Source organism: Barbus barbus (assembly GCF_936440315.1).
Source record: "Barbus barbus genome assembly, chromosome: 39".
In the NCBI taxonomy this organism is placed as follows: domain Eukaryota; kingdom Metazoa; phylum Chordata; class Actinopteri; order Cypriniformes; family Cyprinidae; genus Barbus; species Barbus barbus.
Window position 1 is genome coordinate 21034752 of NC_136717.1, and position 25310 is coordinate 21060061.

Below are 25310 nucleotides of genomic sequence, written 5' to 3' on the forward strand. Positions count from 1 at the left end.
GGCTGTGGTCTGTGCCTGAGCAAAGACACTTAAAACCTTCTTGTAAGACCATTGTTTTGTTTCACTAAGTTCAGGTTAGTGCCTGTTCCCAGGAGTATCATTTGTCATTTTAAAGACAACCAGCATCTTTTTCTCAAACAATTCATTCCAGACCTCTAAGGTCAAAGGCTTTTGAAGACAAAATATTTCTGTAGAAGTCACAGCTCAGGGTTTGATGACAGACAATTAACTCCTTTTTCTGGCAGATTTTATTGCAAGTTTTCCTTTTATTTTAATGCCACATGACAAGTTTACAGGTATTTTATAACTGTAGTAGTGTAATTATATAAAAATACTGACCTGAAATTATATCCAATATGAGACAATCCACACAATATAACTAGCAACATTATTATTAAAACACTGTTATATGGTAAAAAGAATAAAAATCTACATGATTTCGACTTGAACCATACAATTTAAAATAAACGTGTTTTATATACAAATGCTATATTTATATTATTTTGATTATTACTAATCAATAGAGAACAAAAAACACACAAACTGTATTTAAGATGCGTGTAAACCGTTAGTCATCCTTTGCTTTTCGTGCCATGGAGATTCCTTGCCCTCAGTTGTGATATTCGGATGATTCGAGAGGTTGTTTTGTAAATCACTGCACACTCAGACCTGCTTTATGAGTCAAGAGTTGATATTAATGACACTGAGGGCTGTTTAGTGTGTGAATGTATGTGTGTGTGTGTCGGAAGCTGAGTCGGCGAGTCAAGAGTGGGCTTTGACTGAAGTTTGATGGACGACACTCTCAATTGGCTATAAAGAGCAGCGTGTCTGTCCGCATGAGAGGGCCCTTTGTTACAATCGCTCTGCGGTTGATGATAGCCATGGTGACATTACCGACCTCGTGTGGTTATGAGTTGGCAGTCATGCTTTACGACAACAGTTGACAGCGCACGCATTGATGGAGACGATGAGAAAGCTACATGGAGAAGAGCTTGAGATTTCCACTGCCAGTACCTGATTCTGCTCTGGACAGAGTGATGCACAATGAGTCAATGGGGATTTTTAGGTCTGTCTCAAATAAGATGGGACGGTGACACAAAAATGATTCAAAAATAACATAAAAGGGACTTTTAAGTTCTATTTTCAAAGAATAGTTTATCTAAAAATGAAAATTGTCATTTACTCACTTTCATGTTATTCATGACTTTAGTGGAACGCTACATGAGAAGTTTTGAAGAATGTTTATGCTGCTCTTATAATGTGACAATGCTTGTCAACTCCAAAAATAACAAAAACGTACTGTAAAAAACTATAGTTCATATGACTCATGGACATTATTCTAAAGCGAAATGAGAGCTTTGCACAGAACAGATCAAAATGTAGGTCAATACTGAAATCTCTCATTTGTTCTGCTCTTATATTGCGACAATGGCCTGTCAAGCTCCAAAAATGACCAAAAAGCAAACACTTTGTAAATGCAGTCCATAGGACTCGTGGGAAATATTCCGAAGCCAAAGGCCAGCTTTGTGCAGAACACATAGAAATTTAAGTAGATATTTACTGAAGAATTGGTGCAAATCCCATTAGCATTAAAAAAATAAAATAAAAATTTGGCAAAAGTATTTGAACCCTTAAGTACATATAATGTATGAATTGCATTACATACAAAATATCAAACCAAGTGGCATCAACAAACCAATTGCAAAAACAGCTAATCTAATTTTTGCATTAATTTCTACCTACTGGTACAAAGTAATTTCACACTTTTTTGTTCATCACATTTTATATAAACGTTCCACAATGTCTCCAAATCCATTTTTCTTAACTGTGTACAATATATGTATTACTTTATAGTCTGAAACCAAATAAACCTCTTTTTATAAAATGTTCTGCTTGAAAATTGTATTTTTTTGCTTTATTTCTTCAAAATAGCCTAAAGATAACTTGGTTTGATATTTTGTTATATAATGCATTGAAAAGCAATCATTAAGTGCATCTTAAGTGTTCAAACACTTTGTTTTACGGAAGGGAGCAGCATAAACATTGACTAATCTATCTAATCTGAACAGTGAAAAATCAATTCTAATCTACTCAGTTGGTCTTAATCTCAAAACAATGTTATTGAGTTACAGCGAGCAGGAAAACAGATACCGGAATGATCAAGAGATGCTATAGCAAGTGAGATTGAATTATGCGACATGAGTCATGTTGATGTTACATCTTTACCATGTGAGCTCTTTTCTCATGCTCTCTGGGTTTCCCCATGTTTTCACGAAGACAATCAGCTTTTGTTGCGCCGCTGGAGTGTGCAAGTTAATAAAACGCAGTCGGACCGATGACCTGGATTGCAGACCCTCTCAAAAGGGACAGAGACGTTCGGTTCTTCCAGCCAGAGAGTTTGTGAGAGAGAAACAGTTTGGACATGTTAAAGCCAAAGTAGAGATGTTAGAGACCTCCCTCTTCAGAAGAATCAGATCTTCTGAGCATCCCATCAGGTTCCCATATTGGTTAATAAATGAGTAGTAAACGCCAAAAATCTAGGCACTGTTGTCCACGCTCTAAATCAAACGTGTTTCTAGACAAGCCCGTGCTCTGTTCCAAAGATGTTTTCTGGTGCAAAATAAACCACCATCCTCATGCAATGGGTTGCTGGCACAAAAAAGCCATTTATCCTCCTCACAGAGGCCTGCAGGACCAGCAGCGTTCCTCAAAGCCAGCGAGCTGCCGCGGGCATCGCAGCAGACCAACCAATGCGCTCATCAAAGACCCACACTTCCTGCCGGATGAAATTCTCCCATAGCTCTTAGGATGGCATCCCGTAGTAACAGACTCTCATTGACTGGTTAAGCTCCACACAAGTTGCGATTCGTCTCTTCTGACTAATGTTTTTTGTGGTGAGCAGGTAAGGCTTGATGAGTAAGTCTAGAAACATCATGCATCTCTCCTGGAACAGTCAAAATATTCCCTTCATTGTCCGCTTCATATACCCGGAGATTTCCACCACAAAATACTGCCTTTTCCAATGAGTTTCCTCATGCATTTTTAATTTAAACCTCTGTGTCTGCACACCCTAAAGAATCCACCCACGCCCTGTAAGGATGCCACATGTTGATGGAAAAAAAAGGCTTTGTTAGGTCTTGTTTACTGACTGGTAAACAGACAAAGACTTGTTGCAATTAACAGACTGCTACCTGTCCTGTTGGCTGCTAGAGCTGGAATCAGGGTCCCCTAGCGCAGCTCCGCTGTGGGGTCCGGTTCTGCTTTCTTCAGCTCCGTCGTTGGGCTCATTCAAGCTGACTTCATGCATTCTTTGCGCACAACAGTCACTTCTTTTAAATACCTACGGATAGGTATAGATTGAGATCACTTTGATGGATGACAAGTCCTTTCTATCATAATTGACCTCATTGCATTGAGTCTTGCAAAATATGAGTGTTCTCAAAGCAGAGTGTTGTCAATGCAAAAATGCCAAAAATTTCACCGAGCGCCTTAAGGGCTTCCTCACAATTGTGACACAAGCTTCTGCTGCGGGTAAACATGGCTGTATTTTGAAAGGGTATATAAGGGTACTAACTTACCGTTCTGACAGTGAGGACCAGAAGCGCCATGCTAGGGATGATGAGCAGCGCCAAGAGCCCATGAACCGCTCCGCTCATACCGTTCTGCTGTCTACTTTGACCTACCAGAAGATAAAAGCACATTCCCTTCTTAGCTCTTACGTGTACTGTACACTATATAGCATGAAGTATGTGGACACCTGAAAGGCACACCCATTTGTCTTTGTTGAGCACTTCATTTCAAAAGCATTGGCATTAATGAGGTGTCTAATCTCCCTAACGGCTTCCATTTTTCTTGGAAGGCTTTCCACTAGATGTTGGGACATGGCTATGGGGATTCGCTTTCATTCAGACAAAAGAGCATCAGAGATTCATTGTTAGTCTCCACAATGTCACTACGTAGACAAATGTACAACGGAGACAAAAAATAGTTATAATGACAATAGAGAAGTTATAATGACAATAATATCTTTCAATTGTGGTTTTACTGTAAGCCATGAGAATATTATATGAAACAAATAACACTGCAAGATATTAACAATGGACTAACGACATTTTTTTTTTTAGAAAAATTTAGATTTTTTTTTCCAAATAATTCAATCATAGTTTATTATATACAATATAAGGTATTACAAAAAAAAACCTGGTTTACTGGTTCTCTGATGTTAGTTAATGGTAACATGACATGCATGTAAAATATTTTAAGTGTTTCTTATTTTTATTTTAAATTATTTGTTTATAGTTTTGTTATTTATTTAATTATTAGCTTTCATCAATTCACAAACCACCTGCAGTTCCCTCACAAACCTCCAGGGTTTTGCGAACCAAAATTGAGAAAACCATGTATTATATTATAATTTTGAGAGATTTATACACTTAAGTGGCGCAAGCTGAAACTGAATTGCAAATGAAAACTGGTACAATTAAGCACTGTTAATAATGTTACTGAAACATATCCTATACATATTTACCATACAATACATTTACCATGTATTACTCACAACATAAACATTGTATTACAACTTGACATGAATGCAAAAGAAAACCTAAACTAAGTTACATGCTAATCAAAATTCACTTTGTGAATACGGTCGTTCTGTAAAGCACAATGCATTAAAACATACACAATGAATAAATAAATCATAAATAATTCATAATACTCTATTGCAATAACGTAGTCATAATGTTATTATTTCATGAGCTCAGGCTGTCACAACAAGGACAGTTTTTACATATTCTGTTAAATGTTTAGACGGTATAAATTCATATTATATTAAAATGTTTGAATATCGAATTTAGCACTTTCTCAGCGTAATATTGGCTAAATGTAGATGATATAAAAAGAATATATACATATATTACTAAAACAAAAAACGAATACTGTAAGGGGTTCAGGTCTGGCCTTTGTTCAGCCACGCTGGGACATTCTCATGCTGGACCTCCCGCAAACGGTTTCACATGATTCTCTAGAATGTTATCGCATACTTGGATAGTGCTACACTCCTGTTTTACAAACAACATTTCTACTGATTTTCCTGCTATAGTGTGTGTTTTGCACACATGTACTCAAATTTTGCATGCATGTGCTCAAGTTAAGAAATTCATGTGCAGCCCAGATGGAATCGTCCTCCTTGAAACTCTGAAAGACTGCAGTTTTCTGGAGAATAAGTTCTACGTATCCGCCGTTCTTTGCTCTACCGTCTTTACATCCGTTCCGCAGAATTCTCATTTTTTCTTCCAAAAAAGATTACATCTAGAACTGCTCATGCATCATATACATGAGAAAAACAACAATATTTTGCACATTCACCTGGTGTGAAAGGAGGAACTGGGGGGGTCTTGCAAGGAGGAGGTGTGCAGTCATGAAATTTGCCAAGCGTGGATCCAGCTGCTGTAAGAACCTCTTTAACATGGTTAAAGTAACGTCTAGTCGGCCACTTTCCCCTTCTGTAGTGGCACTCGAATGTTTGCATTGTCACCTCCTAAAGAAGGCAAACAAACGAGAGTGAACCGACAGCCACGACAACGTTTCAAAGAATGCGAATGTAAATGCAAGCAAATTACCAGCTCCTCATTGTCCAGAGTGAAACGAAAACCCTCCAGCATTGTTATAAAAATAGTGATGTTCGCTTTATTGGTGGACAGGTTGCCAAACTTGAGGGCCAATGTTTTTAAACTGCTTTCAACGTGATACAGGTTCACATATTGCCAGCAAGCTCCACCCTTAGATATTAGAATAGAAGAACACTTATAGGCGTCACTTCTGGAACTGTCACAAACCACAACAACTCTTTAATACATAATGTATTATCTGATAATGGTCCTAAAATGTATTTGGATTCTTAAGCCACACTTTTTGCATGATATGTACGATCGAGTGGAATTTATTTGAAAGAAACAGGCATGAGCAGATTTAATGCAAAAAATTTCAACATATAAATACACTGTTTAAACTTAAAGGAAAGATATCAAGACAAATGTGTGTGAACTACATCTGCTAAGAGAAGTAACTAAATTCACTAGCTGGTTAAAAGTCACTGCAAAAATCAGAAATAAGCTTTAACATCATTTGTTTGTCACGTGGTTTGATATTTTGATATCTAATTCAAATGAAATTCATACATAAAGTGTGGCTCAAAGTGTGCAAATATGATTTGGGCCACTGTAAATGTATCCACGTGAACAATAGAGCAAACTTAGTCAACCATATCATCAAATATTAGCATTAATCACACTTACCACATCCTTGGTGATGAAGCGGATAGGTATTCTGTAGTCACTGGGAATGTTTTCACTCTGATTGGATCAAAAACAAGAATTGGTTGGTTGTATACCAGAAAAAAAGTGCTAACTACCTAAAAATGGGAAATGTTATTGATTTCCCTGCTGGGAAAAATAGCTAAAACTAGATGGTTTGTTGATCTTAGCTGGTCTCCCAGCCTAGCCCAGCTAGTCTTAGCCTGTTAAAGTCTCCTTGCATGGCTAAACTGGTCTTCAGCTAGTCCTGACCAGATAAAAACATGCTCAAATTCCCTCTAAAAACAGCTCACAGACCAGTTTGCGAGACCAATAAACCATCGCAAGCTGGGTTTAACTTTTTGTCCTGCAGGGTTTCACAAAGTAATAACACAGAAAGCAAGAAAACAATTAATAAAACTCCCATTGCAAATCTTACCAGTGTTTCCAACGTGGCAACATCATCTGTTAAAGGGCTTCCAAAAACACCTGAGCAGACCACAAGCCCAGAAAAAAGCAACACTAATACACAAATGCTTTCTCCGATCTATAACGAAAAAGTCTCAATGTAGTTACAGTATTACAGACAGTAAATAACGCGCGCAATGCCAAACACCTATCCAGTCTGAAAATGATCACGATACATCTTAATCGTATTACTAGACAACCCCTATAAGTAATGAAAAGTAATCAACGATGCATAATTTGTGTTAGAAAGTGAGTTGAGCCACCGCGCATTCGTTTACGCTGTGGTGTGCGTGCGCGTCTCCAAAAGTGTATGTACTCACCTTAACCTCCCTCATGTGGAACATGGGAATATTAAAAACAAATCAGCAGTGGCTCCTTACTTTCTTCGCTTTTCCTCACAACGGAATGCAGGCATGTTTCCGCCTGTACACCTGACTGCAGATAATCACAGTAAGGGCTCGGGATCGGTGGTTTTGGCGTCTTTCTCCTCTGGTCCCTATGGAGAGCATGGCGTGCTCAGTGCGCAATTTCGCCCTGCAGCGCTTCTGTGAATTGAATGGGGGCGGATGGACTTGTCCTCTGTGTTTAAGAGGTAGGGCGCTTTGACTCACTTATAATGTGTAAAATAGAGAAAACTATTCAAGGGAACATGGGTGACTCATCCAGACCTCAATCACAAGTGCCACATGGCAGTTTCATATGAAAAAAGAAAAGGTTAAACCAGCCTGAGACTGTTTGCTGGTCTTGGCTGATTTGAGCTGGTGCTCAAAAAGTGCTCCAAAGTCTAAAACCAACTGGACCAAATGAAATGAGAAGTACCTCAAAACCAGCGGAGAAATAGGCAAAATCCTGAACTTGACCAGGTGCAAAACCCTCTAAAACCAATTGAAAATGGCCTCAAACACCCTGAAACCTGATCAGCCAGAGAATAGCCAACACTCCCTGAAACCAGACAGCAGACCAGACTGACCAACTGTAAAACACCAAAAACCCCTCTAAAAGCAGTCTGACAAGCTTAAAAGCAGCCAAAACCCCTGACCAGAAGCAGCTCAGGCTAGTTCAAATAATGGTGGTTCATTCATAATATATCAGACTAAACTTACAGTAACCTAATTAAACACAATGGTTTGCTGGTTTCACAGCCTGATAACTTGGTTATAAAGTGGTTTTGGGCGCATTTCAGAAGGGTCATACTGTGAGACCTGATTAAGACAACTTAAACTAGCTAAAACCAGTTTAAGAAGTTTTCTATTTCTGTTTAACAAGGTAATAACAGTCTGTAATTACAAGATGGTTTTGACAAAATAATTGCAGAAAAGTACATGTAGTTCATCATTAATACCAAATAATTACCAGTATTAATACAAATGAACATTAAACTAGCACAAAATGCACTGTAACGTGGATTCCAAATATTAACACTTCATAATCTATTTATGTTTTTATAATATATAAATTATTTAAATATATTTGTCATAAAAATAAGTTTCTATGTCAACATGAATGCATTAGGTTTTATGAAACGACAATAAAGAAATATATTTAATTGTTCATTAATTCATAAAGCTTGAATGTCAACACGCTTGGTTGAACTGCTCCAAACCTAACTATAAATCCACTTACTGTACATTCTTTTATCTTAAAATAAAGCATTTGGCTTCACAATTAAACAGCAATTTGATACAACCCGTTTTAAGTGCTGCACAATTAAAATCCCACCCAAGTTGTAGAATTCTACTCAAATTAAACTCAATTAGCAGTCATGTTTCAAACCAGATGTGTGTGTACTGCCACCTTGTGGAGACTGCTTTTCAACTTTTATTTCTGAAATGCATGAAAGGTGGATTAAGTTTTGACAGAACGGGTGTATCCCATACTTGAGAGACAATATAGGGTGAAGTTTAAAATTAAAATTGAATATCTAGTCCAAAAAACATTCCACCCTTTCACGTCATTACAAATAGCCACCTTTTCAACGTTAAATTTTTAAGGTGAATAACATTTTTAAATGTTGATTTCAGTACCTCTTGACAAAAAGCATAAGTTGTGTGATCAGTAAAACAAGTGAGGAATAATTTATCAACCATTTAATGAGTTAAATAGCATGAAAAAAATTGCATTTGTGCTTTCGTTGTAATCTTTGGGACGTCCACTGTGTATAAAGAAGGGTGTAGCAGGTGACAGCTTAAAAATGGACTCTGTTAACATTCAAATCCAATTACATAAAGTAATGTGCGTTTGAGTGGTTTTGACAAAGAGATAAAACGGTGTAGTGGTAACACTCAAATCTGAGGTGTGTGACAGACAGAAAATCAAAGATTTGATCTTATAAAGAAAAAAACATTTACACCTGAGAGAGAATCATTTGTCATTGCATATGGCCAAAGACAAAGGCACAGAGTGACAGCAAGAGCTCATTTCCTCTTCTGCAAGTACTTTTTTTCATTGGAGTCCTTGCCACCCCGGTTGGACGGAGCTGCCGCTTGGCTTTTCTCAGCCGTCTCAGAGGGCTCTTTGGATTTCCTAGCCTTGTGCTCAGCTGAAGCTGGTCTAGGTTTTCGGCCCCCTAAGACACAGGAGAAGACGGCTTTGATGAGGAAGATGCCGGCTAAAGTAGCTAACAGTGTTGAAACCAGGAGGGCCCCCGAGAGGCCTTTGATGTGGTCTCGAATGAGGCTCACAGCTTGGGATACAGGTGTGTCAGAGTCGGGTTGAGTTGGGACATTCTCCTGCACGCAAACAGACATGTTTCAAATCAGTCATCAAAACTCGAACTTTCCCAATGCATGTTGTTGGTTTTATTGCGAACTGTGCTTGTTCCTATTTTACCTTCAGTCCAGCCTCCTCTAAGAGTTTCTTGAGCGTCAGGTCATCTAGGTTCACAATGGGAAAAAACTCCCTTTTGTACTTCCGCCTCCACCAAGCCTGCAGATGGGTCCTTCCAAAATGACAAACACAAGTACACTAAATTTGAGAGCAACGCTGTTTCTCTTCTGTCAGTAAGTTTCAGGAACTAACAGGATGACAGAAAGCATGCAATTCTATTTTTGTGTGGGCTTTCACATGATGACCTCACTTCTGTCTGTAAATAACTGTGCAGTAGATGCATTTATATAAGGCAGCTTTTTTGAAGTCTTATGTACCACAGCACCATCTGTAAGCTGAAGTATCCCTTCATCAACAGCAAACCTGAAATGTGTTCCTATTAATCATATGAATAAAACATCTGTAATTTAAAAAAATAAAATAAATAAAAATAAAATAAATATATATCATGATGTTAATTCAGTTTGCTACTCTACTGTTACCAAAATAATAATTTTAATGTATTAATTATACAGATTTAACATTTACCTGTATATAATTTAGCATTATCTGTAAAATTATAAAAGGAACATACTAATAAATGGGATTTATAAACAAAATGATGTAATTGTTTTTATTTAATATTATATGAATTCAGATTAGTTATTTTAATGCATTAATTATACAGATTTCACATTTACCTGTAAATAATTGAACATTATCATTAAAATGATAAAGTATTTACTAAAAAAAACTGCTAACAAATGGGATATTTATAAACGAAAATTATATATTATTAAATAATAAAATAAGGACTTAATACAGATTAATGTATTAATTATACAGATTTAACATTTACCTGTATATAATTTAGCATTATCTTCCAAATTATTAAAAGATAAATTTACTAACGAATGCTAAAAAAAGGGATATTAATAAAATTATATAATATAATTATATTTTATAATAATAATAATATTTATATTAATTCAGACAGTTACTTCTCACTAATTATACAAATTTAACAGTAAAATCTTTTTTTTCTGAACTCTTTATTTTTCCTCCAAAAAAAAAAAAAGATAAATGATATAAATTTATTTTAGCATAATTAATGTGATAGTGGAGTCAATAAAATTAATCTCTCAATTTGCCAAAAATTCTCACTAAATATAGCTCTAATTTAAAACCATAAAATGTTGTGCAGTATATAAATGTGAATGAGTGTTAAATAGAGAGGTATGGAGCTCACTTGTCTTTCGCAGGATCTGTGAAGTGGTAGTTATAAAGCTTGGCTTTGATAAAGATCGGTGGCTTCAGACTGAAGGGGTACTGCGCTTTATCCACCTGAAGCAGACTAACCACTACAGGAAAGAAAAACACAAAATTAGACAATTTAACATCCTCATCTAAATAAATAATTAAGCAGATGTAATCTGATAAGTGGTCACGCACCCTCTGGTTTGCCCTGTAGGAGGCGCTGTAAGAGGCCTGTAAACCAGGGGCTTGTATCGTCCCCTCCTTGAGCTGCCTGCCACATCAGCCACTCCAGCCGGGGCTGGTGAGGGCCTACTATGGGTGGGACTGCATTTACATTTCCTGGTTTATACATGGGGTTCATTTCCTGCAACAGGATAAGAATACACCAGTCCACCAGTGAGAATAAACCTTATCCTTTCCATTGAGTGAAGACTTTGTGGAAACAACGGCTATGACATTATGAAGAGAGTAAATAAATAAGGTGATTTGGATTGTTGTAACAGGGGAACCTTTTCCACATCCTTCTTACCGTCCATGTCAGCCCATCATAGCTGCCCTCTAAAATGATCTCAGGCCTGCCCTCAGCAGAGGTCATTCTGTGCTGGATGCCGTATGCCCCGACCAACTGGTACCTCTCTACAGCGCTGTACGCATTTCGCACTGCAGGTAATACTTTACTGACTGACATGCCAGCCATGGATGCGTATGGAACCTGAAAGGAAACACCGACACACGTACACAAATTTACTTGCATACAAAGGCTGATAGAACTGCCTAAAATGTACCAGTGCAGTCCATAGATCATGTTTTATGTAGGGCTGCTGAGTTTGATTTGATGCGATTAATTATGGAGAAAATGATGCATTACACATTTAATATACCTGTAGGTCATCTGACATTGCATGCAGTTGCTGCAAGATGACTAGGTGATATGTTCTATTAGAATGCAGTTATATGCCCCTAAAATTCAAGATATGAGGCAAAAATTCCCCGTATGGGTTTTTGATTTAATCATAGGATATAGGCCTAGTTTAGCAATATCACACGAGCAACAAATATCTGCATGATTGCAAATGTGATATCAATTTTATAAATGCCTAAATTGTACCAGTGCAGTCCATATAGATCAGGTTATATGCTTATGGACAGCAGAGGGCGCTGCATTGCTTGTGTGTAATAAATGCATGAAACATATTTAGAATGTTATAACAATACCTAGTTATTTTTTAATTAAATGCAAACAAATGAATAAATAGAAAGTCACCAGTACAATTATGTAATACTTGAGACTCAGAACAGGAATACATTATCAAAATGACTGGATGGAACAAAACGCCTAAATCAATCAATTTTTGACATTGCAGTGTCAACCATATGTAGGACATGTAACTCACCACACTGAGGGCAAAGACAGCCGCAGTAGCTGCCGTGATGAGCGCCCACTGAATGAGAGACCACAGCTTGCTGACTATACCTCGTGTGCACACGCAACTGACAGAGGAAACAGATGGGAGATTTCTTAGCTTGTCTTTTGCACAATGGACTTTGGCAAAATCATAGGCTGAAATTCAAAATCTTTACTTTTTGTAAAATAATCAGATTCTCATAACCATTCCTGATAGAGCTTACTTTAGCATGGCAGACACCGCTTCCCAGGTGAGCGACAGGACACCTATCCAGATAGTGAGCTCCTGAAAAATGTCCAGAAACGCATGGAATTCCTTTTGAGTGAAATCTGAAAGAAAGTTCAGAAATAAATTAATTTCCAAGAATTAGTTTTCCAAGACCATTTTGGGTTCATATTTCACCTTAACATCAAAAGAAAATAAATGAGTAATCTTGCAATTCATATTTTTGCAAATGAATGTCAACAAAATGAATATGTATTTTTTGCATAGTTACATTTTCAGAAACTAACTAACCTAACTCATAAACAATGCAGAAACGATATGTCTACAAAAAATATATTATAATTATAAATTAAATGTTCTATATGAGTATTTAGTTGTAATTTATGCAAATGTTTGTTCAAACAGGATTCTGGATTTTAGTATAACTGATTACTTCTCATTAATTGTCATGATTTTTTTTCATTTATTCAAGATGAAAAACAACATAACATTTTACAACAGTTCAATAGTACTCATATTTATTAATCTGTTAATAAAGTAAAGGAAACATCAGCTCCTTTGCAAATCAGTTTTACATTTCTCATTTGAAGTCTCACTCACTTGTTTTGGATAACAGAGTTTTTTCTTCCCAGTTAATCTGTAGTTTAAAGAGAGTAATAAAACAGTAGAGGATGAACAGGTAGACAGCCAACTCCACCAGCAGCATCAAATAAGAGACCAAGGTCTGTCCGCAGCCTGAAAAACACAGATGTACACTAAATAAAAGCTCAGAAGTGTAAACACTAGTGTAGTACTGGCAGAACAAACTGATTTAATTAACATCTACTCAAATGCATTTTTTTTTCTAACTGAGATCTATTAATGAGCCCATTAATCAGATCATTAGTGAAAGTCAGTGACTATCCCACCAGAAATTACTGCACAAAACAGAAGTTAGAGATATCTGGTCATACTTCTAGGCCTTTTTTCCTGGCCCTTCTTCTTCTTTGGAGCAGTATTGGAGTTGTTGGAGTTGGAGAAATGATCATCGTCCAGTAATGAGAAGCTCAGGGTGATGCTCAGCAGGTTCAGAAGGCTGCAGTTACCCGTCAGGATGTAGCAGAGCTGGAGAAGCAGCTGACAAAATGGTATAAAAAGAGGCGTAAGTGAAAAAGTCTCACAGAACAACAAGACACCCAATAAAAGAATATGCCAGGTTTAAACGGTCACATTGTGTACTACTACAGAAAAAAAAAAATTTACATTCTTCATCTTGTAAAAACGAGTATTGTTTTCAGTATTGCACTTTCAATATTTGTAATTTTAATGCCATTTAAAGATCTATATTAGCAATATTTATATTCATATTCATACATATGCATATACACACATACATACAATAAAAAATGACAACAATGGAACTACTACATAAAATCTTTCATAATACACAATTCCATTTAAATATGCATGCTATTTGAGATGTTGTTTAAAAGGTCCTTTTAGAGTTAGAGTTATACTTTATTGTCCTTTGCAGGAAATTGGTCTTTTAGAGGTGGAAATACAGTTCTAGGCAGACTTAAAATATGAATAAAACTGTTGTGGGGCCAGTAAAAAAAAAAAAAAAACATTACATTTTGATCCACTCTTCATATTTTCAACAGGAGGGATGCATATATCATTTAATGTATGCACACCCAAACACACACACACACTACATGTAACAAACCTGAACATAAAAGCCAAACAGTCTCAAACGGCGAATGGGAGCAAAGAACGTCACAAGAGGAACGATGATCTCGCTCTGCAACACAACCACTGCTCCGAATCTCAGCAGCCAATCAGGAAGCTGATGGACGTACCAGGCCAAAGGAGTGGGGTTCATCTGGTTCTCCAAATGATGACTCAGTGCTGCAAAAGAGTTTTCAAAACACTGTAATCTACAGATGAGTCAGTTTTTCCCACATAAATGTGTTGTCTGCATCACAGTTCTTGGCTATTTTCACCATTATTTCATGCAAATTCAAAGAAATATTCACTCTAATAAACATTAGCGCTTTCAGTGTTTAAGTCCCTAGATCAGCAAAGTCTTATACTAATGTATGTTTTATATGATCTATAAATCATTTGGGGAGTGAATTTCCAGCAAAGGGCTGTATAAGATTTCCTCATGAATAAGAGTGGGCGGCATTACAAACCCAAATCTCAACCAATACAGAATAAATGTTAAAAATGATTCATTTTACCTGACAGGTCATACCACGCAGGGTCGCCGCTGGCCAGCTTACTCACACCTGTGCAGAAGGTCAGCCGGAAGAACAGCCAGCGGGTCAACCAGAAGCTCACAGGGTCATAATAATGGTAAGAGGAGTGACGGCGCATCAAACCCAGTGGAGCTACAAGCACAGCCAGAAGCCCGGCCTCCAACAGCAGCACGTCCCTATGAGAGCATTGGAACCAATCACAAACTACAATTTACCTTGATAAAAATGTTCAATATAATATTTATGAGTCAAAAGCAGAACAAAACGGCGCTACTCATTTGAAGCATGCAGAAACTAAGACATTCATTTTTCTATTAATATATATTTTTTAAGGAAAAGTGACTGAAGTGATTTTTTTTTTTTGGTCATGATCTTACAATAAAAAGCAGTTTAAAACCACAATTAAGTTGATTTTAGCCCTTTGCTATGCAGTTACTAGTGTGTTTTAGATGGTTGCATACTGGCCTTTTCTTATATATGGCTGGGGTTCTTCAAATATAAGTCAGTTTTTTGCCCATTTAATCATCAATTCTGTTAGCAAAGCGAAAGCATAGTCCGCTAACTGATTAGTCATTTATTGGACTGTAATCACATCAAATTTAATGGGCAGACAAATAACCGGCAATGAGGTTTGTGGCCAGTTTTCCCTCTCATAAACATTCACATTAACTTTCTGCTGCAGAGAATTTGACTTGCAAATGCCCCAAATACAACCTCAACAATGATGGAGAGGTTATGGCTGTCGGTTATACCGAATGTGACAGTAGGTCAAAATGCAAGTCATACATGACAAATTGTGGAACTCACCATTCAGAGCGCAGGAAGTCTCCCCCAACCTATAAAACAAAACACATACTGTAATCACTCAATTATGTTTCCACAGAGGCTACAATGTCATAAGAAGAAGCATTTGACAATAGTTAACAGGACATTATACTGACATTACAGAGTGAGAGGTAGAGGACCCGCAGGCAGAAGAAGATCAGACTGTCTCTCAAGGGCTCCAGCAGTACGGCACACAGGGCCAGCGCCACTCCAACCAGGCACGTGAGCTCCAGGACCTGCTGGGGCGCCAGACCCAGAGACGGCCCCAGACCCAGAAGGGACTCCTGCTCCAGCAGGGGTCGCTGCACTTTTGGCATCTGCAGGCGCACAGGGAGAATACCCTCGTCTCCATACAAACCTGTCCAAAGAGACACGAATTATTTTGCATGATATTACACGTTATTTTGCATGATATAACTGTGCACATTGTTGATCTGTGATCTTGACTTGCTTTATCCTGAAAACATGGTTGTTATTTGATGATTGCATTATCTTGCATTGGTTACATATCAAAATGTGATGACATAACATGGCCTTGAAACAACTTTCTATTTCAATAAAGAGAAAAACGCAGCACAACCAATGTGGTCTGACTGATTCATGATAAAGTTACTGAAAACATTACTTTTTACTTGATGAATACTGTAGTGTTATTTAATTAATTGATTTTGTATGAGATTTGTAGATGCCTACCTATAGCTACAAAAGTTGGGTAGAAATAATATAATTTATATGTAATTTTTATCTAATAATTAAGTATGACTATACTTGTGAATATAATAATAATAATAATATATTATTATAACTACACTCATGTACATATGTAAAATATAAATAACATACATACACACATACATATATTTCTATATAAATAAACAACAAAATAAAGTAAACAAAAATAAACTTTACTTTTATAACAATGCATTATAAAAATAAAATGTAGCAAACTTATTATAAAAACTATACTTCTCATCAAAAATAATATTAATAAAATATAATAAATATAATAAAATAACAAAATTATCAAATAAAAATAATATTTAGCTAACAATTTTACTACAACAACAACCATGTAAACATAATTAGCCAACTATTTTTAACAATGCAACTTATGTAAACAACAATAAATAATAATAATAATCATTAACCAACTATTTTTATTATAATAACTTTACTCACGTTAACAAATAAATAATATTTAGCTAACAATTTTTATTATAGCAACTATATTTACGTATATATTATTATTATGCCAAACTATTTTTTTTATTATTATAACTATTAGTCTCCAGTATCCCCACTACCCTAAAATCGTTTGACGGATGGAGGAAGAGACATGGATGTTTTTAAATGTAACTATATTCCTGTACAAACAAACAATCAATCGAATAAATATCTGCAACCCATTTTACTTCTACACATGTATTCACATTTTGGAAGTAAAAGAAGTTCTGAATGTCATTAAATATTGATTAAAGCTGTATTGATGAGTGAGGCATTAAAGTCGGCAATATGGAGAAAGACAAAGAAAAAACAAACACCCACATATTATAGCCTATTTCATCAGACAAATGTGCTGATTCGAAACACTGCGCCATGCGGCCGGTGCTGACAGACTGCCCTCGAGGTCTGCACACGATAATAGCTTGTGTTTGCTCAGTGATCGCAAAAGCACAAAGCATCAAGCGTCATGTAAACACTCATTCAGCAGAACACCACAGGCGCACACTGCCATGACGATGAGCAAAACAAACCCATCCTGTGGCTTTTTACTGCCTCAAAACAAGTACAGACACACCACATGTCCTAATGCTATTATATGCTAACAGGTGCACTCACTGTAAAATACTGCTTTAGGCTACTCACTAACAGTTAGTGAACAACAGTCTGATGTACAGCACAGACACAGAGATCAGGAAATACTACTTCACCGTTACAGAACGTTAACAAACTGAACTAATCTTTATTGTGACTGAACTCATTCTTAAGGTGGATGACGGTTGGCAGAAGTTACATGTCCACATTTTTGGCATGCAAGCCACAGCAGGAGTGAGCGTATAGCAGGCTGGTTTGCGTTAGAGAACAGGCAGGGTATTGTGGTGGCAGTGCCAACGTATGACTCATGCTTGCTCTTTGAATTACTCCATTTTGGCGTTAGACCCAGTTCTGTCACAAGTGGCTCCTCCAGGCACACTGCCTTAGAGGATCGTTTCCCACAGGAGGAAAAGACTCTGTGCGTAATCTCTGAGAGACCTAGAGTTTAGCTCTGATTGGGAAATATATTTGCAGGAACGGAAACTCGGAAAATGCCCCCTTTTGTTGAGTGCTGAACACGCAGTTGGGCGGCAAATAACCCATATATCAAACGGGAAGAGAGCTATTATTCAGTGCACATGATTTCCTTTATCTGTGAGCAACACAATTTGCTGCTGGCCAGATTTGGCAAGACTCATCTTTTTGTGACGAACAAACACTTAGCCCTAACCATACTCTGTGAAGATAATCAGCATGTGATTTTTCCAAAATTATCAACACGAAAGTATCACACTGACCAATTTTATTATTAAATTTACTAAAAATTTACTAAATTGTTAAAAATGGAATTATGGGGTGGAAATTATACATGACATGCAATGGGTAAAATAAATGGGAATAAATGGGTAATGTGCAAAAATAGCAAACCATTGTTTCATGTTGATGCATTGTATAAAAGTATAATATTTGAAACAGTACACACACACACAAATATTACAAATTTATACAATGCATCAATTTATTGCATGAAACAATGGCTTGCTATTTTTGCACATAACCCATTTATTTTACCCATTGCAAGTCATGTATAACCCCCCGCCCCCATAATTCCATTTTAACAATTTACCCCATATAGTATGACAACAGCATTACTGCTGGGGAATGTTGTCACAAAAGGTCAATGTGTTTTCATTATTGCCTTTTTTCTTGGCCTAATCTGGAGCAAATATTAAATTACTACTATTATTACTTGCCAATACAGTAATAAACCCACCGTCTATACCATGTATGCACGTACATGCATATTAATTGAGAGATAGAGCCTGCACTTGGTAACACATTGCAAATGTAGGAGTAACGAAGAAGTGAGAGATTATTAAACTGGATGAGGTGCTTCTTTGTACACGGGCTGAGTGGAGCGTATTGACATGCTGAAAGGTGTTGGTACATGCTGCAGTTATCATGAACACACATGGCTCATGCATGGAGCATTTCAGGGACAAAAGCTCACAGGCCCTAGAGTGATGACTGGTCACTACAGTGCGCAATCAGCACTAACTGGCGGGGCTCCCAAATATCAGCACATGTGGAGGAACTGAAGCAGTGCTGCTTCATTCACACAGGCATTGTGTCTACTCATCTAAGAAATCTCATTTAAACATTAAATCCACTGCGCAAATTCAGCTCGAATGGAAATGCGGTTTGTGCACGAGGTCCTTGAAAAGTTTGCGCGAGAGTGATCCCCCGTGACACGATTTTGCAAGACAACGAGCGATTAGCGCTAAAGAATGAATGAATGAACCAAAGGAATTGTTTTGTTTTCGCCGACATTCCACAACACAGTTCAAGTTCAAGTGTACGCGCAACCATTCATTAGTGCCGCACCCAAAATCCACCATAGCCGCCAAACATCCATCTGCAAAAAAAACCGAGAAACTTCCCTACCTGGTATTTGAACGTAGATGGACGCAAAAGCACACACGTAAACAAGTGCAATGCTCCACAAGAACCATTGTCTGGACGTTTTTACTTCCCCCATGTTGGCGGCTTGCTGGATGGATGAGGTGTCACTTTGTTTCGGGTGACTCGAGCCCTGAAGCTCATTGGAAAAATGAAGACGAATCTGATTCGGAGGGGTGGAGTTTGGATTAGCAATGATGGGAAGTCCGACTCAAATCTGCGAATCGGTTCTTTTGAACAGCTCGTTCGGTTCTTTTACGCCCTGACGTAATCACGCTATCACGTGGTCCCTGGCATTCCAACAAAATTCTTCAAAACCAAAACGTTCCAAAAGAGCCTTTTAAAAGCTAAACATAATTTGCATTTACATTACATCACACTAAAATTAATTCAGTGTCTGTTTTGTATGCGAGTTCATGAAACCAAAAAAGAAAGTGAGACTCGAGAACCGATTCGGCAATGAATCATTTTATGAATTTGTGGGAAATGGCTGAACTTTACAACAGCATTTCGAAAGCAGAACAACTATCCAAGCGTCAAATAAGAACTGTTCGTTTTTCCAAACTAAAAATTACTTTCAGCCTATGTACAATTAAATGGGTCATTCTTGCTAATAGATAAAAGGTGATTAAATAAAGCATTGCTTTGCAAACAACTTAAACAAGCCACACACAGTTTAATGAATATTTTAATATAGCTTTATTATAGATATTAGGCATTTTTAATACAATTTTGTATCCATGAGTGATAGGCCGACACTCGAGTGAACACAGCCGGTTTCCGAGGTTCACATTTCTTGCCGCCCCATGTTGTTAGCCCTACAAGGTAGTAGACCCCATTTTTTTCACACATAAGGGGTGCGCCAGAGTCCCCCTATACAAAAGATAACATTGAAGTGATCAGGACATGTGAATAGTGATTGTTGAAACTACCGTAAGACTGTACCAAGCAGGAGGTGGAGGCTGCTGCATCTGTACACAGGAGGGACTTCATGCTGAAAGCGTCACCCCAGCCCGTCTCACAGGCTTTCTCAGAAAGAGGCTTAACTCTGGCCATATGTAGGATATCAGGGTGCAGATCCACTAATATGAGAAAATAAAACACAACTACTACCAGAAAATTTTAAATAACAGTTTGAATGTGATTGAGGATGGAGAAAGTACAAAACAGCAATGAACAACAAACGTTTCACGTGTTTTGTGGTGTTTCCATCATTTCAGAAATAACATCAACATGAAGTCAAGGTTTACTTCGTTCTTGTTCTTGAAATGTGTTTCTGGGCTTCTTGTGCATGACTTTGCAATGCATGTTTCTCTAATCAATTAAATTAAAAATACAACCGAAATTCCGGAAATTTTGGGACGTTTTTTAAATTTGAATAAAATAAACTAAAAGACTTTCAAGTCACATGAGCCAATATTTTATTCACAATAGAACATAAATGTTTAAACAGAGAAATTTTACACTTATACACTAAATGAGCTAATTTCAAATTTGATTCCTGCTACAGGTCTCAAAGTTGGCACGGGGCAACAAAGGGCTGAAAAAGGAAGACATTTTGAAAAGATTCAGCTGGGAGAACATCTAGCAACTAATTAAGTTAATTGACATCAGGTCTGTAACATGATTAGCTATAAAAGGGATGTCTTAGAGAGGCAGAGTCTCTCAGAATTAAAGATGGGCAAAGGCTTTCCAATTTGTGAAGAGTGCGTAAAAAGATTGTGGAATACTTTAAAAACAACGTTCCTCAATGTCAAATTGCAAAGGCTTTGCAAATCTCATCATCTACAGTGCATAAAATCATCAAAAGATTCAGAGAAACTGGAGAAATCTGCAGATGCCAACTAAAGCTCTATCATGCAAAAAGGAAGCCATATGTGAACAGCAGTAAAAATGTGAAATGAGCTCATTTAGTGCATAAAATTTTAAACAGTTATGCTATCTATGTTCTACTGTGAATAAAATATAGGCTCATGCGATTTGAAATTCTATTCGATTTCATATATATATATTTTTTGTTTGTTTTTTTATGTAGTTTCATAAAAATATATAATATTTATTTATTAGTAGTATTTGTGTATTTTATGTGTGTGTGTGTGTGTAATATATTTTTATATATATACACACACACACAAAAATACTACTAATAAATAAATATTTTTATTTATGAAACTCATCCTCCGCCTATTATTAGTCAATTATAATTCAAATGATATCTGACCTACATAGGACAAACGGTTTGGAGAATGGATGGATGGAAAATAAAAGTAACTTGGGTTGTGAATGCCATTTCATGTTGGTTTAATGCTGAGCCCTGTTAACTCACAGGTAGCTTTTCTTGGTCCCCAGCCAGTTGTCACACAAGACGAGGTGTCTTCATTAACCATTTCATCATCTTTATCCGTTATGCACACCGGAAATATCATCGGCCCTGGATGAAGCACATGTTAAGCTGTACAACTTGATACAGGATCTCATGAAAACCAGAGATAAGGTCATGTGATTCTATACCGATTCGAGCTGGGACGGATAAGCGGATCATGGAGAGATCGGAGACCGGTGGGAAGCTGCCGTTGTAAGCCAAACTCTGCACGCTTTCCACAGCTGCAGTCTGACCCGACATGAAGTTCAGATCATGAGCTCCCAAAACGACAACATCTCCAGCCCTGTGGGCCGAAATGTCAGAACATCACTGAGGAACAATAGATGATCAGACTCCTCTGGCTTACTTGGCGAGGCAGTGGCGCGGTGCCAGAACACAGCGTGGATGAACGAGGACGCCGCTACAGTAATGCGTATCATGGCTCTGGAGGCTGACGTGCCACGGCCAGGAGTTAGGACAGGCCTCGCTCACATTCTCCACCTTGAATGTGCCGTTTTCAGAGGACACCACCTGCGCCAAGCCAGTGGGCAGTTGGCAGGGATCCATCTTGGCCTGACCACACTGCGCTGAAGCCACAACATGGAAATGGACATGAATGACAACTAAAGCAATCGGAAAGGTACATGATGAGAGTCTTACCAGTTGAATCATTTCCAGGGCTTTCAGAGACGAGTTCACCTATATGATACAAGCAAAAAATATAGCAGTTTTAGAGCAGCCACTGATACATCACTGAACTCTGAAAGTTCATACCATGTACTGAAGACTCGATCCATTGTTTGTAGTGGTAAAGTGTGGTGTAGACCCCTGGTCTTTGGGCCCGACCACATCCGACCCCCCAGCTGACCACTCCAGCAAGCTTGTACCTCTCACCTGTGAAACATGAGAGGGGACCACCAGAGTCGCCCTGATCCAGAGAGTTCAGTGGGTCAAGAACATGTAAGAGTGTTGACAATAAAGGAAAAAAAACCTATTGTAAAATCATATTTTTATATTATAATAATAATTATTATTATATATATATATATATATATATATATATATATATATATATATATATATAGATAGACACACACACTGGTTACTGATTATACAAAATAATTTGAATATTAATTATTTTAATAAGTAGTAATAATTTTAATACTAATAATTAATAGCATATTTTGTGTACACTAATATAATACATTTACTAATATTACTTAATTTAATAATAATTGATATTAAATCCTCTCTATGATATTTTTTCAGTCACATGCATTGGCTTTAATTTGGCAGACAAGTTTTATATATATTTTTATATTTAATATTTTATATAATAATTACTAAGGACAGTTTCTTACATTTGTATAAAACAATAACAATAATAAAATTACTACTAATAATGGTAAATATTATAATTATCAGCATTATTAATAGCATTATAATAGCATTATTAATTTTAATTCAATATTAATCATTTAATCATTAATTTAATCAAGACAATTATTAATATTAATTTGGTTGTTGCACCACATGGCATTGATTCAGCAGAGCTTATTTATACATATTTTTATATTTTAATTATTCAATTTTATTAATATATCCTATACATATTTTTCTAAGAAAAATAATGAAATTACTTAAACTATTCTTTTAATGAGACTTTTCCCCTTTGAAATAGAAATCAAGATATCATCTTTTTTACTTCAGAAATTAAATTATAGACAGACAGAGTCTTCTGGTATTTGTCAGAATTATTAAAAAAAATAAATAAAAAAAAATAAATATAAAACAGTTTACCTGACATGCATCCCTTCCTCCAGCATCCGCTCCGGCACACATCATATTCTTAAGGACTTTCCCTTTGTAATGTTGGTTACATGTTTGCGGCTCAAAAACAGTTACATTCACCTCTTGAAGTCTGGAGGCACGAGGCCCATCTATAAAGAGACAAATTCATCTAATCACACACTACTAATGAAGCCCTTTTACACAGCTTATACAGAACAAGGTTAATATATTCTTGCTCTTTAGGGCCTTACTCTCTCTGATGGCACCCCAGCCGGTGACAGTACAGGTTTCCTGAGGGGGCAAAGCACTGTTTAAGATGGCAACAGGCCTCACACAGTCATTAAACAGCAGGGGATTCTGCAGTTTCACCAAGGCAATATCATTCTCGTTTGTCTTTTGGTTGTAATCCTTGTGGGAGATGATTTTTTCCACCTTAAGGGTCTTTAAATAAAATACACAAGATAGTTACACAAATTAAAATGAGATAACTTAAAAGATCCACATAAAAGGGGAGTGAGATGTAAATGCACACAGACACTCACTTGATGGCAGGATTCATTCATATTCTCCAAATTGTGCATTCCAACCACAGCGTTCCACAGTGACACCTTTTTATAGCTGTTCACAAACATGAATTTTGGTTTTAAGACACATATGTGACCCCTGGATCACAAAACCAGTCTTGAGTAGCATACGGGTATATTTGTAGCAATAGCCAACAATACATTACATAGGTCAAAATTGATTTTTCTTTTATGCCAAAAATCTTTTTGATATTAAATAAAGATCCTAGTAAATTTCCTACCGTACATATATAAAAACGTAACTTTTGATTAGTAATATGCATTGCCAAGAACTTCATTTGGACAAATTTAAAGGTGATTTTCTCAATTTTTTTTTTTTTTTGCAGCCTCAGATTCCAGATTTTCACATTTTTGTATCTCGTCCAAATATTGTCCTATCCTAAGAAGCCATACATTAATGGAAAGCTTATTTATTCAGTTTTCAGATGATTAAAAGTTAAGAGTTGATCATTAATGATTATGATTCATGATTAAAATGAGAACTACTGACCCCTATGACTGGTTTTGTGACCCAGGGTCACATATTTGCACTCATAGAGGTTGTATAGACCACTGCCTGGTGGGCTTACCGTTTGAAGCAGTGGCTGGCGGTAATAACCCACCGCAGGTCGAGGATGGCACCCCCGCAGGTCGGCATATCGGAGTACTGTAGGGACACCTGCCATGGCCATGAATGTGCCCATGCCTCCTGCCCCCCTATAATCCGGCTCTCCTCCTCATCCTTCTCTGGGATAAACGCACGTGCACCAGCCAGGTCTGGAAAACAGAATCATATTTGCATGCCAGCAGATGAATAACGCATTATTATGAACTCAGCCTTACCATAACATCCATTGCCAAATATGCAGTTTGTCTCAGCTGAAGCGTTCACATTCGGATTCTCTTCAGCATCTTAAAAGAAATATTACGTTAGCTATATATAGTAGCAAACCAAGATGCTTACATTTTTGGGTAACTTGATTTCATCATAACGACCAGCTTGTGAAACTGAGTCTCACCAGGGTCAGCTTTGATCCAATTAAGAGAGAGAATTAAAATAAATAAATACTTTTTACACATGCTCACAATGTATTATTAAAAATGCAAGGAGAAGCGTAATACTACAAAGACAACAACACGAAAAGCAAACACAATTCCTCAACACCTGGCGCAATTAGTGTTTAATTAACCGAGTGGAGCAGTTCAGAGTTTGGCCACTAGATGTCAGCAAAGATTCAAGCTCTGAAACCCGAACCTACACTAGAACTGCTGTGGATTGAAATCGTTAATTACTTTCACGTTTTGCAAGACAAATCTTACATCTTTGTGAAAATCTGTTGATATTATATTTATAATGTACT

At 37.0% G+C, this 25310-nt stretch overlaps 3 protein-coding genes across 3 annotated transcripts; all 3 read right to left on the reverse strand.

The window, feature by feature from the left end:
• Positions 1–3187: 3187 nt before the first annotated feature.
• Positions 3188–7105, reverse strand: kitlgb (kit ligand b; the record flags this gene model as incomplete). The annotated part of the gene is made up of 7 exons (XM_079399844.1): positions 3188–3340; positions 3579–3679; positions 5368–5539; positions 5622–5780; positions 6297–6353; positions 6733–6840; positions 7082–7105. 7 exons carry the CDS (start codon positions 7103–7105, stop codon positions 3188–3190), a joined length of 774 nt encoding a protein of 257 aa, XP_079255970.1.
• Positions 7106–8279: 1174 nt separating this feature from the next.
• On the reverse strand, positions 8280–19451 carry lmf2b (lipase maturation factor 2b). The gene is made up of 14 exons (XM_079398908.1): positions 19219–19451; positions 15636–15877; positions 15502–15530; positions 14677–14870; positions 14160–14341; positions 13408–13570; positions 13055–13189; positions 12453–12558; positions 12218–12314; positions 11353–11535; positions 11019–11187; positions 10816–10927; positions 9591–9699; positions 8280–9490 (listed from the first exon to the last, which is right to left on the reverse strand). Exons 1-14 carry the CDS (start codon positions 19310–19312, stop codon positions 9176–9178), a joined length of 2130 nt encoding a protein of 709 aa, XP_079255034.1. The 5' UTR covers positions 19313–19451; the 3' UTR covers positions 8280–9175.
• Positions 19452–19944: 493 nt separating this feature from the next.
• On the reverse strand, positions 19945–25029 carry ovch1 (ovochymase 1; the record flags this gene model as incomplete). The annotated part of the gene is made up of 11 exons (XM_079399845.1): positions 19945–20106; positions 20179–20315; positions 21560–21664; positions 21745–21899; positions 21963–22218; positions 22370–22523; positions 23396–23535; positions 23638–23827; positions 23929–24004; positions 24540–24726; positions 25026–25029. The coding sequence occupies 11 exons, from the start codon at positions 25027–25029 to the stop codon at positions 19945–19947; spliced, it is 1566 nt and encodes a 521-aa protein (XP_079255971.1).
• Positions 25030–25310: the final 281 nt, after the last annotated feature.

Excerpts from the sequence above, each read along its gene's own strand:
- lmf2b (XM_079398908.1), bottom strand. The coding sequence starts at position 19,312 with ATGGGGGAAGTAAAAACGTCCAGACAATGGTTCTTGTGGAGCATTGCA. Across the intron at positions 15,531-15,635 it reads TCTACCTCTCACTCTGTAAT|GTTGGGGGAGACTTCCTGCG; the intron begins GTCAGTATAATG and ends TTTGTTTTATAG. Across the intron at positions 11,188-11,352 it reads ATGATGGGCTGACATGGACG|GAAATGAACCCCATGTATAA; the intron begins GTAAGAAGGATG and ends ATCCTGTTGCAG.